The sequence below is a fragment of the Lindgomyces ingoldianus genome, assembly GCF_010093535.1.
Source record: "Lindgomyces ingoldianus strain ATCC 200398 unplaced genomic scaffold BDR25scaffold_28, whole genome shotgun sequence".
Classification (NCBI taxonomy): Eukaryota; Fungi; Ascomycota; class Dothideomycetes; order Pleosporales; family Lindgomycetaceae; genus Lindgomyces; species Lindgomyces ingoldianus.
Genome location: NW_022985189.1, coordinates 722,479 through 735,996, shown reverse-complemented (window position 1 = coordinate 735,996; position 13,518 = coordinate 722,479). Strand labels below are relative to the sequence as shown.

The 13,518-nt window shown below is 44.0% G+C and overlaps 4 protein-coding genes across 4 annotated transcripts; 3 read left to right on the top strand and 1 right to left on the bottom strand.

Annotated features, from left to right (window-relative positions):
• Positions 1 to 628: 628 nt before the first annotated feature.
• BDR25DRAFT_374590 (MFS general substrate transporter) lies at positions 629 to 2,463 on the top strand (the record flags this gene model as incomplete). Its single annotated transcript, XM_033697337.1, has 4 exons — positions 629 to 1,104; positions 1,155 to 1,543; positions 1,597 to 1,956; positions 2,009 to 2,463. The coding sequence occupies exons 1-4, from the start codon at positions 668 to 670 to the stop codon at positions 2,461 to 2,463; spliced, it is 1,641 nt and encodes a 546-aa protein (XP_033544578.1). The 5' UTR covers positions 629 to 667.
• Positions 2,464 to 3,350: 887 nt separating this feature from the next.
• Positions 3,351 to 5,396, top strand: BDR25DRAFT_374584 (FAD-binding domain-containing protein; the record flags this gene model as incomplete). Its single annotated transcript, XM_033697336.1, has 2 exons — positions 3,351 to 4,133; positions 4,182 to 5,396. The coding sequence occupies 2 exons, from the start codon at positions 3,351 to 3,353 to the stop codon at positions 5,331 to 5,333; spliced, it is 1,935 nt and encodes a 644-aa protein (XP_033544577.1). The 3' UTR covers positions 5,334 to 5,396.
• A 126-nt stretch (positions 5,397 to 5,522) lies between these two features.
• BDR25DRAFT_171319 (uncharacterized protein) lies at positions 5,523 to 5,807 on the bottom strand (the record flags this gene model as incomplete). Its single annotated transcript, XM_033684135.1, has 1 exon — positions 5,523 to 5,807. A coding segment is annotated over one exon (285 nt), but the record flags the coding sequence as incomplete, so codon positions are not given.
• A 1,826-nt stretch (positions 5,808 to 7,633) lies between these two features.
• Positions 7,634 to 9,249, top strand: BDR25DRAFT_291713 (epoxide hydrolase-like protein). The gene is made up of 4 exons (XM_033688608.1): positions 7,634 to 8,329; positions 8,388 to 8,570; positions 8,626 to 8,721; positions 8,775 to 9,249. The coding sequence occupies exons 1-4, from the start codon at positions 7,717 to 7,719 to the stop codon at positions 9,020 to 9,022; spliced, it is 1,140 nt and encodes a 379-aa protein (XP_033544575.1). The 5' UTR covers positions 7,634 to 7,716; the 3' UTR covers positions 9,023 to 9,249.
• Positions 9,250 to 13,518: the final 4,269 nt, after the last annotated feature.

The following is a 13,518-nucleotide window of genomic DNA, read 5'->3' as shown; positions in this document are numbered from 1 at the left end:
TGTCATGGCGCGCTAAGCTTAATCGAGCTCGCATCACCCCTCCGATCTCGGCGCTTCGGATAAAAACTCCACAATATCACTCCGAAGTGAATGTACTCCCTGCCATCACCACCAGTCCTCCTCAACTTACAGGCCCTTGTACTAGGATCTCCTTTTGGTATTCTGTGTTTCTCGTCGCTATCATTGCCCCATGCTCGTCAACTTTCCGACAGCTTCGGCTGATCTACTAGCTTCCAGCACCAGCCCCCATCAAAAGGTGCATCTCAAGCCATGTCGCTTTCAGCAAGTCGTCGCGTGGTATGAGAATTTTGGCGATTTCCTTTCGAATGCATTTCGTCTTTCCTGAAGTATTCTGTAGTCAACATTCAATCCTGTGCTGTTCTGGTCGAAGCACCACTGTGATCCCACCGCCTTCGCTAATAGGGTAGTTCATCTCCCTCAAACTCATGCCAAGTACAGACTCAACATGGCCTATTTCCGCAGATTGCACGGCTATCGGCACTTGTCAACTAGCTTCCCCTGCTGTAAAGTGGGACACCTCAACCCGGCTAACGATAGCAAACTTCTCCAAGATCTCCATAAAGAAGTAAAATGTCGCGCAGCTTGTTAATTTATCCATGTCACATTCTCCAGACACCCGCAGCCACTCCTTCCCCCAGCTGCAACAATGGCTTCCGCAGATGCCATTGGCATCCACGACCAAACGAACCTTCTGCCGAAACGTGAATTGGTCATTGTTTTTGTGGCTCTTGCCTTCGGTCTCCTTGTTACATTTATTGACCAGAACTCTATCGCCATTGCTTTGCCAACCATTGGGCGAGAGCTAGACTGTACTTCAACAGTGGAATGGGCGGGTACTTCATCGTTGATTGCCAACACAGCTTTTCAGGTCCTGTACGGCCGCTTCTCAGATATATTTGGCCGTAAAGTCATCATCATCGCCTGCCTGCTTCTTCTCGCCGTAGGAGACCTCCTCTGTGGCTTTGCTCAAACCGGGCCTCAGCTGTACGCGTTTCGGGGCATTGCAGGGATGGCGAACGGTGGCATCATGGCCTTGTCTATGATGATAGTATCAGATGTCGTTACTTTGGAGGAGCGTGGAAAGTAAGGAAGCCTCCCAAAGAGACTGTAGCGCACTGCTAACGTCGCAGCAGGTATCAGGGCATTATTGGGTCCTGCGTTGGATTAGGTAACACTATCGGGCCATTCATAGCGGCTGGCTTCACCCAGCATACATCGTGGAGGGACACCTTCTATTTGCTCTGCCCGCTTTCGGTCCTTGCTGCCGCCGTGCTGTTCTTTAGACTCCCTCCCCAGAATATGCCCAAGGAAGACTTCCGCGTGACGGTGGCGAAGGTCGACTGGGCGGGCATTATTCTCGCTTCCGGCGGCACTGTCCTACTACTGATCCCCGTGTCCGGTATTGGGTCCCAATTCCATCCTGACAGCCCAATGGTCATATCTATGCTAACTCTTGGCGGCTTCTTTCTCGTGGCGTTCATATTCAACGAATGGAAGGTGGCCAAATTGCCCATGATACCTCGTAAGTTAGCCTTGTCCCTACTCGACACTCGACCTTCTACTGATGTGAGAAAGTTCGTCTATTCAAAAACGCTCCTCTAGCAGCTATGTTAGTGCAGAACTTTCTCATTGGCATTGTTTGGTACCCGGTTCTCTACTTCATTCCTGTATACTATCAGTCAGCCAGACAATTGTCTCTCATGACCTCCGCTGCGCTGCTACTTCCGATAGTGATCGGACTCACGATATCTTCTACGTCCTCCGGCTTCTACATTTCACGGATGAACCGCTATGGGGAAGTCATCTGGACTGGATTCTTCCTATGGACTCTCATGGCAGGATTGCATCTACTCTTCGGCCGCGATACACCCATTGCAACAATCACCTTCATCCTATTCCTGGAAGGCATGGGCGTAGGATGCGTTTTCCAGCCGAGTAAGTCAGGGCCTTCGTTTACGTATGCGCAGACTACTTAAATTACATATAGTCCTGATTGCTGCGCAAGCTCATTCGACGAAGTCCGATCGCGCGGTAGTAATCTCGGCTCGGAATTTCATTCGCTCACTAGGCGGAGCCGTTGGTCTAGCCATATCTTCGGCCATCTTCTCCAATTCCCTGCAGTCACACTTGCCGCCACACCTACCAAGGCCTGTACTAGACGCTGTACACAAATCCACTTTCGCGACGCCGAACCTCACGAAACTAGACTCCGCAACGCATGACCACATTCTCGATGCGTACGCTTCGGCTTCGAGAAGTGTGTTCATCATGTGGGTGGCGGGCATTGGTGGATGTCTCATGCTGATGGTTTTCATTAAAGACAAGGGTCTACAGCGCAAAGAAGAAAGAGTCGATACAAATATCGAGGTGGGCGAGACAACAACGGACACGGACGAGAAAAACACTATTTCGGGCGGGAACGGTGCAAATATTAAAGTTTAAGTGCTCGCCTTCGCGTTCGGTAATTGCCATGGTCTACGAAGTGCTCCATCTGCCACCTACTATGGAGGGCCAATTGACAGGTCGTATTTCCAACACACAAGTATGTGTGACACCCGCCAGATTTAAGCTCATCTGATCCTCACATCAAAAAAGCTTGTCTGCGATCGAAAGCGGCCGCGCCCGCACGTGACACACGCTCCGAAAGCGCTTTGTGATCGGGAGACGCTAAACCAATAATCTCGAGTATATTACATTCAACCGGGGCACATCCGGCACATTACAATCCTACCCGCTATAGTGCCTGCTCTCGCTAATGTTACTACACGCTCGTACATTCACCTCAAAAATGCCACCGTAATAATTACACGCAAGCAAGTGTGGCCTACTTTTGCAACGCAGCGTCGAGACCATTACCTCTTGGCGACAGCGGTTACAAGACTTCAATCGTGCACTCCTACCTAGATTAAAGCAAGTAATATAGCGAGGATTCTCGAACAACCTTATACCCGGTTACTCGAATCTGGAAGAATGGAAATCCTCCGCCACCAACCAGCAGCCACCACCCCAATAAAACGTGGCGTCCATGCTACCTGCTCCCCGCAGATATTCATTTGCACGGAGACGCACTTGCGTATCTCCAAATTATGGGGAAGGTTGTCAGGCACCGTAAGAAAATTTCGGACTCTCACACATCTGATCAGGATGATGTGACGGCTCGCCTTTAAGACCAATTCATCCGGCTGCATTTGTTCTGGCCCTCTCTCATACTTAACTTTTAGGTGCCGCTGCTATCCGTATTGGAAAATTGGCATGACTTAAGTTACCCGGTACATCCTTACGTCCTGCAAGATTGCCAGATCCCCGGCCAAGACCGCCATCTTGCTGACATGTCGCTCTTTCTTTCCTCCCTCCTCCTCGCGGCGTCGCTTCTCCCGGCGTCGCAAGCTAGAACGCTTTTCAAGTACGAGCGAGTGCAATTGACGACAGAATATCTCCAAACGCTTCCGGAAGAGGATGCGCTACTGTTTGCATTTGAGAACACCTTCGAGGCGGCGGCAGTCAATAAAACAGTATACCGGTGTCGCTATTATCCAGGAGACGGAAAGTGGCCTTCGGAGAAGGCATGGACGAAGTTGTCTAAACAGTTGACTACGCCTGACCTTCTCATCAAGGCCACTCCGCAGGCAGCCGTGTGCTACCCCGGGGATGCACAGAATGATGCCAAGTGTCAACAATTGACCTCGAATTGGACAAACTCATACACTCACGTCAATGACCCGACCGAAATTCTTTCGCCAGTATACCAGGGCTTAACGTGCCAACCGCCATCCATATACAACAGCGGAAACTGTACACTAGGAGGGTACCCGGCATACGTTGTCAACGTGAAAAACGTGCTGGATATTCAGGTCGCGATTAACTTTGCACGAAACGATGGAGTGAGACTGGTGGTTAAGAACACAGGTCACGACTTTGCAGGGAAATCCGCGGGTGCTGCAGCATTGAGCATTTGGACTCATGGCTTGAAGGATATACAGTTCTTTGATAGCTATGTCGACGACTCAGGATACAAGGGACCAGCATTCAAAGCAGGTGCTGGGGTACAAGCTTTCGAATTATACAAAGCAGCGAATGACCATGGTGTCGTTGTCGTCGGTGGCGAGGGACAGGTATGTGCATGTTGAAATTCCAGATCACCCTCCTAACCTTTATCCTAGACTGTCGGCATAATGGGCGGCTATATCCAAGGTGGAGGACACTCTCCCCTCAGCTCGATATACGGAATGGCTGCTGACCACGTTCTTGGGGTGGAAATGGTAACGCCGACGGGAGAATTTGTGACAGCAAATTCAAGCAGTAATACAGACCTCTTCTACGCAGTCCGCGGGGGTGGAGGAAGCACATTTGGAGTCGTCACGTCCGTAACCGTTAAGGCATATCCCGATATGCCGGTCTCCGCCGCTACCTGGAATTTGGACAGCTCCAAGATCGGAAAAGATAGGTTCTGGAACGCCGTTCGTGCCTGGGTCGACCGATTCAATGACAACGCAGACGCAGGGATCTACAATTACTTCATCATCGCACCAAACGGCACAACTGTCTCCTTCATTATGCAGCCCTTCTTCGCCCCCAACAAAACCTCCGCCCAAGTTACCGAACTCTTGAAACCTTACTTCTCAAGAATGACGTCCCTTAACGTCCCCTTCTCACCCAAAATCACCTCCTACAAGGGCTTCTACCCAGCATGGCAAGCCGAATTCCCGCTCGAATCCCAATCCGACGTCCAAACAGCCGTTGGTTCGCGGCTCTTCCCTCGCTCCAACTTCGCGTCAGAAGTTGGGCGCAACCTCAGTTTCAGCGCTCTCAAAGACGTCGTTGATGCCGGTCAAAGTATCATTGCATTCAACATGGCACCCACGCTCGCCCGCGGCGGGAACCCAGACAATGCCGTAAACCCTGCTTGGCGCACCTCCGTCCTCCATGCCATTACAGGTCGACGGTGGGACCTCAAGTCTTCTACCACAGACATCCTATCCGTAAGAAAAGCACTTACGAACGGAACGATGCAGAAATGGCGTGATATCACTCCGGGCTCAGGTAGCTATCTAAATGAAGCGGATCGGTTAGAGCCGAATTGGCAACAGAGCTTCTGGGGGGATAAGTATGCAAAGTTGTTGGAGATTAAGAAGAACTGGGACAAGAAAGATGTTTTTTGGGCCGTAAATGCGGTTGGGAGTGAGGGTTGGGTGGTGGAGAGCGTAGATGGCTTGCCGAATGAGAATGGGAGGCTGTGTAAGGTTAATGGGACAGCGACGACAAGTAGTGGGGTAGTGGGGGCGACGCCGGCACCGAAGTTGAGGGCTTTTTAAGGAAGTTGGGTGGAAGAGGTAGAAGGATGGGGTTCATGGAAAGACGGATTTGTAAATATTTTTTTCTGCGTATTGACAGAATGTTTTCTAGTAGAAATACTATGGCCCTACATTTACATTTACTTCGAGGCTGCCCCGCAGTGCCAAAGCCTATGCGACAGAGTCGAGCCACGGTAGCTTCACGCCGACGACAGTATGGGCAGCGTACCCAAGTCCTGATGCGACGGAGCCATTAGCTCGAAGTGGTGTTGTAATCATAACCATTGCAGGCGCCCCAAGCATTAGAGCAGTCGAAGAGAGTACAGCTGTTCCACCAGGCACGTACGAGCCTACTCGCTCAATGGGATGGGCGAAGCGCGAACACACCATGCCAGGCATTGGCTCGACCACGAGGGCCTTGTCTTCCCTTTGAGACGGCGTGAGACTTTTGGATACTTCAAAGGACATACCGATAGCTTTGATCGTCTCCGGCACAAGTTGTATGAGCGATTCCGGGAACGGCGCTCTCAAAACAGGTGATGTCAATGAGGTTGCGTTCTCGAAATTATGTGGTACTCAAGCAACGTCGCATCATCTCGAGTCTTCACTGCATCGATGATTGCAGAGGGCGATTATCTTTTCGTTTGACCGTTGTGATAGATGCTACGGCGCGGCTTGTATGGTCTCTAGCACCCCCTTTGCGTTAAAGTAACACTTGATGGTTATCCTACCACTATTTAGCCTCGTTTACTCATTGGGTTTTCGACTTTGATACACTCTCCTTTCTGTCTTCAAGCTCTTGGCGGCGCTCTCTTCACTGGCGTACACTAGACCAGGTAATTCCTCGCTTGTCAGTGACCAAGGTGGAGAAAACCCCGGCTGGGCGATCGCTGGTCGCACTCGTCATGAGTAGCTTGGCTACACTCACGAGACTCAGACCCTTCTGTACCTCCACCGTGAGTGATTGAGCGGGTATCACGGGAATATTTGCAGGGAACACGAAGGACGCCATCTAAATTGGCGCTAGTGAGGGATGCAAATACACTTCGCCTGTTTGTGTCGTGCTCTTTTAGTTATCCCTCGATGAACTAGACATCCTTAACGTGATGAGAGTATGCATCCACTTGTGTTCCGGAGATGGTTTCTGTGGCCTCGTTTTGGTGTTTCCTGGCAGACAGAGCACAAGCCTATCTTGGTCGCCTCAACACGACAAGCTGGTTGAGCTGCGGGTGTGTCACAAACACTTTTACGGCACTGGTATCGAGAGGCAAACCGATATCGCCGATTGAAGTTACGGAGGCAACACTAAGATACCTCCCGCATGGGCATACAGACTCTTAAAGGTGATAAAGGCATTGGTCAACGGTGTCGGGTGTGACGCACGCGAAACATAGCTTGCGAAGCATAAATACTGAAGGCTAAGGCCCTAGATGATGTAAGTGTAATCTAGCAAGTCAATTGCATCAAGCAATGTAAGGACCATGATGGGCAGCGTCTGTGGCTTCTCTGAATTGAGCAACCGTGGGGTCGCAGGGCGCCAATACGAAGAAAGCATATGAACAGGCATTTTAGCGTGAGGCTCAACGAATCACGGACTCAGTTATCTGAAGGGTAACGTTTGGTGCTCCCCCCATTCTAACACCCCTTGCTAAAATAATCTTCCTAGCGCGTCTAATTGATTGCAGAAAGGCTCTGAGCCTAACAGTCTAGTACCATCTGGTACAAATGGGATGAAAGTAATGGCACGTGATCTGGGCGAATTGGAATGCTTCGATCCTCTACTTATTGCTAGAGAGGGGAGACTGGGCAAAATGTGATAGAGCTGCGATCTTGGGTCGGGCCCGCCGTCTAAGCGGCTCATGACACTCTTGACTCAGAATTCAAGGGGTTCATGATCGAATTCCTAGCACGTGTGTCTTCCATGCAATTCGACAAGTTTCTGCAGCACACAATCCTGTCTGGGCACGGCGGCGCCCTTGGAAACCTGCTCATGCTCCGCCCTTGTAGCATGAACAGGCCGCCCTCTCCCTTCCGCAATTCTAGAAATACTGGCTCTTGATTGGCCCAATCCCACTTTTCTTCAGTGATCGGCTGGGACGCATCCCCGTTCCTGTGTCCCCTTGCACCTAAATTAAACACATGCTAATAATTTCGCACACAGGAATCCTTTGAAGCACTTTGAGCAGCATAATTGGCTTCAGGCTTCTATGCAGAGCTAAACTTGGTGTGAATCTGACCGCAGGCCGCCTGACAAGATACCGAGAATGTCCTTGGCCAACAACATTTGATCCATCAGCTACCCCACCCGCTTTTAAAATCGCTGAATATTCACCAGCTTTTCACATTCCCCTTTCAATATATAAGCTCCTCAATCCCGCCCTTAAAATCGACATCCAACTTCAAAATGTCCTACTCACCACCTAGCTCTGCGAAGCCCTTCACCCTTTCCATCCCCGACCAAGAACTCTCCGAATGGCGCCAACTCCTCCATCTCAGCAAACTTGGTCCTAAAACATTTGAAAACCTCCAGTCCGAACGCTATTTCGGCGTAACCTACAAATGGCTTTCCGAAGCTAAAGACCACTGGCTTAAGAAGTACGACTGGCGCGTCCAAGAGAAGCACATCAACTCGTTCCCTAACTACATGATGATGATAGAGGAAATTGATGTGCATTTCGTCGGGCTGTTTTCCGAGAAAAAGGACGCCATTCCAATCATCTTCATGCACAGTTGGCCTGGGTCCTTCATCGAGTTCCTTCCCATGTGTCAATTAGTGAAGGATAAGTACTCGCCAAGGGACCAACCATACCACATCATCGTACCGTCTTTACCTGGCTACACGCTAAGCTCAGGAGGTCCTCAGGATAAGGATTGGTCGATGCATGACAGCGCACGCATTATGAACCAGCTCATGATCAACCTCGGTTTCAGCAAGTATATTGCTCAAGGAGGAGACGTAGGCAGCTTTGTTGCGAGGATAATGGCCACTTCATATGAACAATGCGTTGGAGTGCATTGTAAGCTCCTCCTTTTCACCAAGCTGTTTTGTGGAAGAAACTAGACTAATAGGCATAGTGAACATGCTTCCCGTCCTCGACCTACCAGACCCCTCCACCCTCGCCGGCACTGAGAAATCCACTCTCGAACGCGTCCTCGAATGGCGCCAAACAAACACCGCCTACGCCCTAGAACAGGGCACGCGACCCAGCACCATCGGCCATGTAGTCTCTTCAAATCCCCTGGCGCTTCTTGCCTGGAGTAAGTAATTACCAATTTATAGTTGTGTGCTAAGTATCAGCTAACTAGATTTTAGTCGGGGAGAAACTTCTGGAGTGGACTGACGAAACACCCGCCATGGATATCATCCTCACAAATATCTCCCTCTACTGGTTTACCCAAAGCTTCCCTCGTAAGGTCCCCCAATCCACCTACAAATACTACAGCTAATCGCTCCTCTCAAAGGCTGCATCTACCTCCACCGCACTATCTTCAATGGTCCCCCGCCCCCCTGGCCCCCTATCAGCAAGCCTACCGGCTTCTCTTTCTTCCGCTACGAGCTCTTCCCACCTATCGAGAGCCTAATAAAGAAAGATTGTAACCTAGTCTTCTCTAAGGAGCACACCAGCGGTGGGCATTTCGGGGCGCTGGAGAAGCCGGTAGAGATGCTGGAGGATGTAGAAGAGTTTGTGAAAATGGTGTGGAAGATGTGAGAGATATCCTTCAGTGAATAGGGGGACGCGAGAAGGAGAGAGGGAGATGTAGATGCAGGAGTGGAGATTATTGAAGGAACTATGCTGAGGGTGGCTGGGACAGAACTTCGGCGAGACTTTAAGTGGATGATGTGGCTTCGATGGATCTCGCAGAGTTCCAACAATACATGTGCACTTGAGATGGATTCCTACTTAGTCATATCGTGCTTCAAATCCCACAGAAGAATATCCTAGGAACTCGCTCCCAACCCTATAATGCACTAGACACGGCTATGCAACGCCTACCGACTCCAAATCATCATCACGCCGATCCAACCAAGCTCCGGTGGTGAAATGATTGCCTTAGAAGTCTAGTTTAAATAATATTAATGCATTCACAAGCTACGGCAAAACTCTCAACTAAGAGGAAAGGAAGAATAGAGTCTGCATGTATTATGGCATTGTCATACTCAATAACAACGTCCCTCCATGCTTAGCGAAACACCCTATGTGGCAAGACAAATGAGGAATATTTAGATTTTCAGCAACTAGAAGACCCCTGCGCCGAATAAATATTGCTATAAAAAATAAAATATAAAAAATAATCTACTCTAGCTAATTCTAAATGTCTAGAATCTTCTTTAAACTAAAAATTATGTTTATATTATTGCCTCTGCCTAATTCATAAAGCGCCTTCTTTTATAATGTAACAAACTTCCCCTCTAACAGCGCCAACGTTAAGCTTTTATCAATCTAAAATTTTCTACAAGGGCCTTACCTACGCCTTATAACCTCTCTTATATGCTAGGACATTATTATCAGCCCTAGGTGCGCTGCGGGGCGCAAATTTATACAAGGTTGCCACCTTAGTTAGTACCTCCAACTGAAGCTATTACTAATCCTAGCTAGTCTAAAAGTGCTACATAATTAGTATAGAGTATAAAGCTATTATAGATTAAGTTAAGTTAAGCTATATTATTATAATCTAACTTATAAACTTTATTAAGCGCACTATAACACTTAAAATAAAAATTTTAATATAACTATAACTATAAAAAAGTCTAATATAAGAACTTTATAGCTAGTTAAAAGTAGTTTACACTTACACAATATACTATTACTAAGTGTAAGATCTATAACTAAAAATAATATTTAATGTTTTAATAAAATAAAGTTTTAAATAAGTATTATATTTACTTATAAAGTTATTATAAGTAAGCTATAGCTTTTTAATGTATTTAGTAACTTTTTTATAAAAGTAAGTTACAACACTTTAAAAATGTAAACAAAGCTTTATATTATACTATAAAGTGTAAAAAAAAAAAAAAAAAAAATTTATATTTAAATAATAAGTAAAATATAAAGAAAATAGACTAGAGTAGCATAGAATTAGCTACTATACTATAAAATTAACAACGCTGCAACTAATACTACTAGTAAGGTTACTAAGTTAAAACTTATAGTATTTATAAAGTGTGACGGCGCGTACCGCGTCACATGCTCTGCGGCCTCAGCTCCCTCGCTTGCGCAACAAGTAGCGCCTTGGCTAAGGGCACACATGTATATTTAAACTCGCAGAGCAGCTCCTCTGCTCCTTAGTTTAATCTAGTTGGGTTACACTACCTCTTGCTTGTAGCTTGAGCATGCTGATTGTAACATAAAGTAAATAGTGCAGATTATATTTTTTTTATTTAATTAATTAATATAGGTGTTATAAAGTAAATGTAATTTATATAACAAGGTAGGCACAGTCAACCACGTGGCCTTCTCTCGCTTAAGAGGTTTAGGCTAGACTAGAGACAACCGCTAGTGCTAGTGCTAGCCCTAGCATTATCTATATATATATTATACTATGCGAGAATACTTAGCTTAAGTATTCTCGTGCGTACCTTTTAGTACAGCGGGGAAAGTTGTATATTATCGGCTTGACAGGCAGGGCGCCTAGCTTATTACAATTTAAGCCTAAAAATGTTGTTAGAGTAGACTGTTCACATGTGTAGACTACTTGCTTGTGAAATACGTTATATTAACATTTACGTTGTTTCTTATTTTTTTTTTAGCTTTTTTAATAATTATCTTCTAGCTAGAAAGCTTTAGGTTTAGATTTAAGTATATTACTATAAAAGCTATAGCTATAGTAATATAACTTTAATAAACTAGCTTTGTTACACACTAAGATTTATAAGTTTTCTAAGCTTTTATTATATAAGTTAAATATATCTAATGTTTTACTAGTTATATAATTATTGTTTATTAAATATAGTAAGCTAGAAAGGTAAAGAAATATACATATAGGTTTAAAACCCTATTACCTACGCTTTCGCTTAGCTACTAGAAGAGTAACTACTTTGTGTAAATAGTAATACTTTAGAAGTTTACTTTTTAACCTTTTTATTTTTAGAAACGTTTTACAATATTTATTAGTATTAGCTACTATAGAACTTTTAAAGGCAGTTTTTAATTAAATTATAAAAAAACAGTTATAATATTAAGTTACTTATTAAAAAAAACTGTTTAATTGTAAACTATCTACTTTATCTAGTTTCTATAAGTCTACTAGGCTTAGCTTAACAAAAGAAGAGAATTCTATACTAGTAGCTATAGCATTTGTAACAGCGTTTTTAATTACCTAGTTATACTTCTTTAAACATAGTTTTTTGTTACTAAAGTTTTCTAAAGTCTAGTTAGTAACATAGAATAGATACTACCTAGTTGCAACTTATATAGTTACTATTGTAGCTTTATTTATAGCTAGTATAAGTTGCTATAAGGTTTTAGATTCTTTTAACTTAGCTAGCATTTAATTTAAATCTTCTAGCTTTTGTTACAGTCTACGGTTGGACCAGCGTAACTCCACCCGCAGTGCTCCACAGTCTAGCTGAGTTGGGGCAAGGCTCGCTTACAGACCAATTGGAGGACACAGAGGCGGCATGATTACCTAAGATTATGGAAGAATGCGTTATCTAATAAGGGGACAGGCCGCGAGTCTAGGGAGCTAGAGGGAGCTTATAGGAGCCCCTTTTAGCAGGCTCCCCTAAGCTTCTACTAACTCCCCTTAGCACTCTAGCACATGTATATAGTTTCTACTTTAAATAACCTTTAAAAGGTGTGTTTAATGTTTAGTTTATTTTCTATATAAACTAAGTAGTATTTAGCTTTTTAAAGAGCTGTAATACTATTTATATATCTTGCACTATATATACCTCTAACCTTGTCTGTTAGGACTGTTTAACCTTAGCCCCTCTACTGCTGCACATAGGGCAAACTATAATCTAGTCGCTCTAAACCATTCTCCATTAGCCTAATAGCCTGTACGTAGGACTGTACACCCTACTAGATTAGCCTCTACTATCTGCCCTACTTCCCCCCTAGGAATATTACTAGACCTAAGTGCTTCTTAAAGTAAAAATTATAACATTAAACACTACCCCCTTTAAAAAGTATAGCTACTTTACAACACAACTTAGATTCTAACATAGCTTATGCTGCGCTATTAAGATTTATAGAAGTTTCTACCTAAAGTAAAGCTGTTCTAGCAGAACAGATTAACTTAATTTAGAACAATATTAAAAAACTCTAATAAATTAGTAATAAGGTTAGTAAGCTTAAAAAACTTAAGCAAGAAATTACTAACTTTTAATAAAAAATAATAAAACTATAGAACTTTTTAAGACTTTTAAGCCTCTAGGAAGCTACTAACTAAGCCTATTAGATACATAAATTATAAGTAGAGCTAGTAAAAATTTAGAACATCTTTATAAAGAAAGTAAGTATTATAGCTAAAAAAACTTTAAGACTAGCTCTTTTAAAGCCTTTTAAAAGATTATTAAAAGACTTTTAACTATTCTTTATAAGATATTACCTCTATATGCAATATAATAAAGAAGCATTTTAGACTAACGTAGAAATAATATCCTAGATAGGACTACACCTAAAAGGCCTCCCTATAATTTAGTTTTAACCTTATGTAGATAACTAGATAAACTTTAAGGTAAATAGTAAAGTACTTATCTCTAAAACTAAAGAAATATTTAGTAGCATTAAAAACTTTAAAGAAGCCCTAATAGCTATTTATAAGACTTTAGATAAAAAGAAAACTGCAGCTAATAAGCTAGACACTATAAGACAAGAAAACAACCTAGTTTAGAATTACGCAGCACGCTTTAGAAAATAACTAGCTATTTGCAGATAGATAGACTAAAAAGCCCTCTGCTGCATGTTCTATAACAGGCTAAGTAAAATAGTAAAGAATAAGTTTATGCATAATAATAAGCTAACTACTTTTAAAAATTACATTACATAAGTAATAACCTATAACAACTGCTATAAGAAGTGTAAAAGAGAAAAGAAATAAAAAGGAACTTTTTAAAAACTAGAATTTATTTCTAAGAAAAAAAAGCTTTTATAATATAATAAAGAACTAATAGACCTTAGTTATGTAAAGCATATATAAAGCCCCTCTTTTAAGAAAAGCTAAGTTCTAGGACATAATAGGCTACCTTTAATAAAGGAATAAC

Bases quoted from the DNA above. Each gene is read 5' to 3' on its own strand.
- BDR25DRAFT_291713 (XM_033688608.1), top strand. From the start codon at position 7,717: ATGTCCTACTCACCACCTAGCTCTGCGAAGCCCTTCACCCTTTCCATC. The intron at 8,571-8,625 runs GTAAGTAATTAC...ACTAGATTTTAG, and splicing joins CCTGGCGCTTCTTGCCTGGA to TCGGGGAGAAACTTCTGGAG. The intron at 8,722-8,774 runs GTAAGGTCCCCC...CTCCTCTCAAAG, and splicing joins GTTTACCCAAAGCTTCCCTC to GCTGCATCTACCTCCACCGC.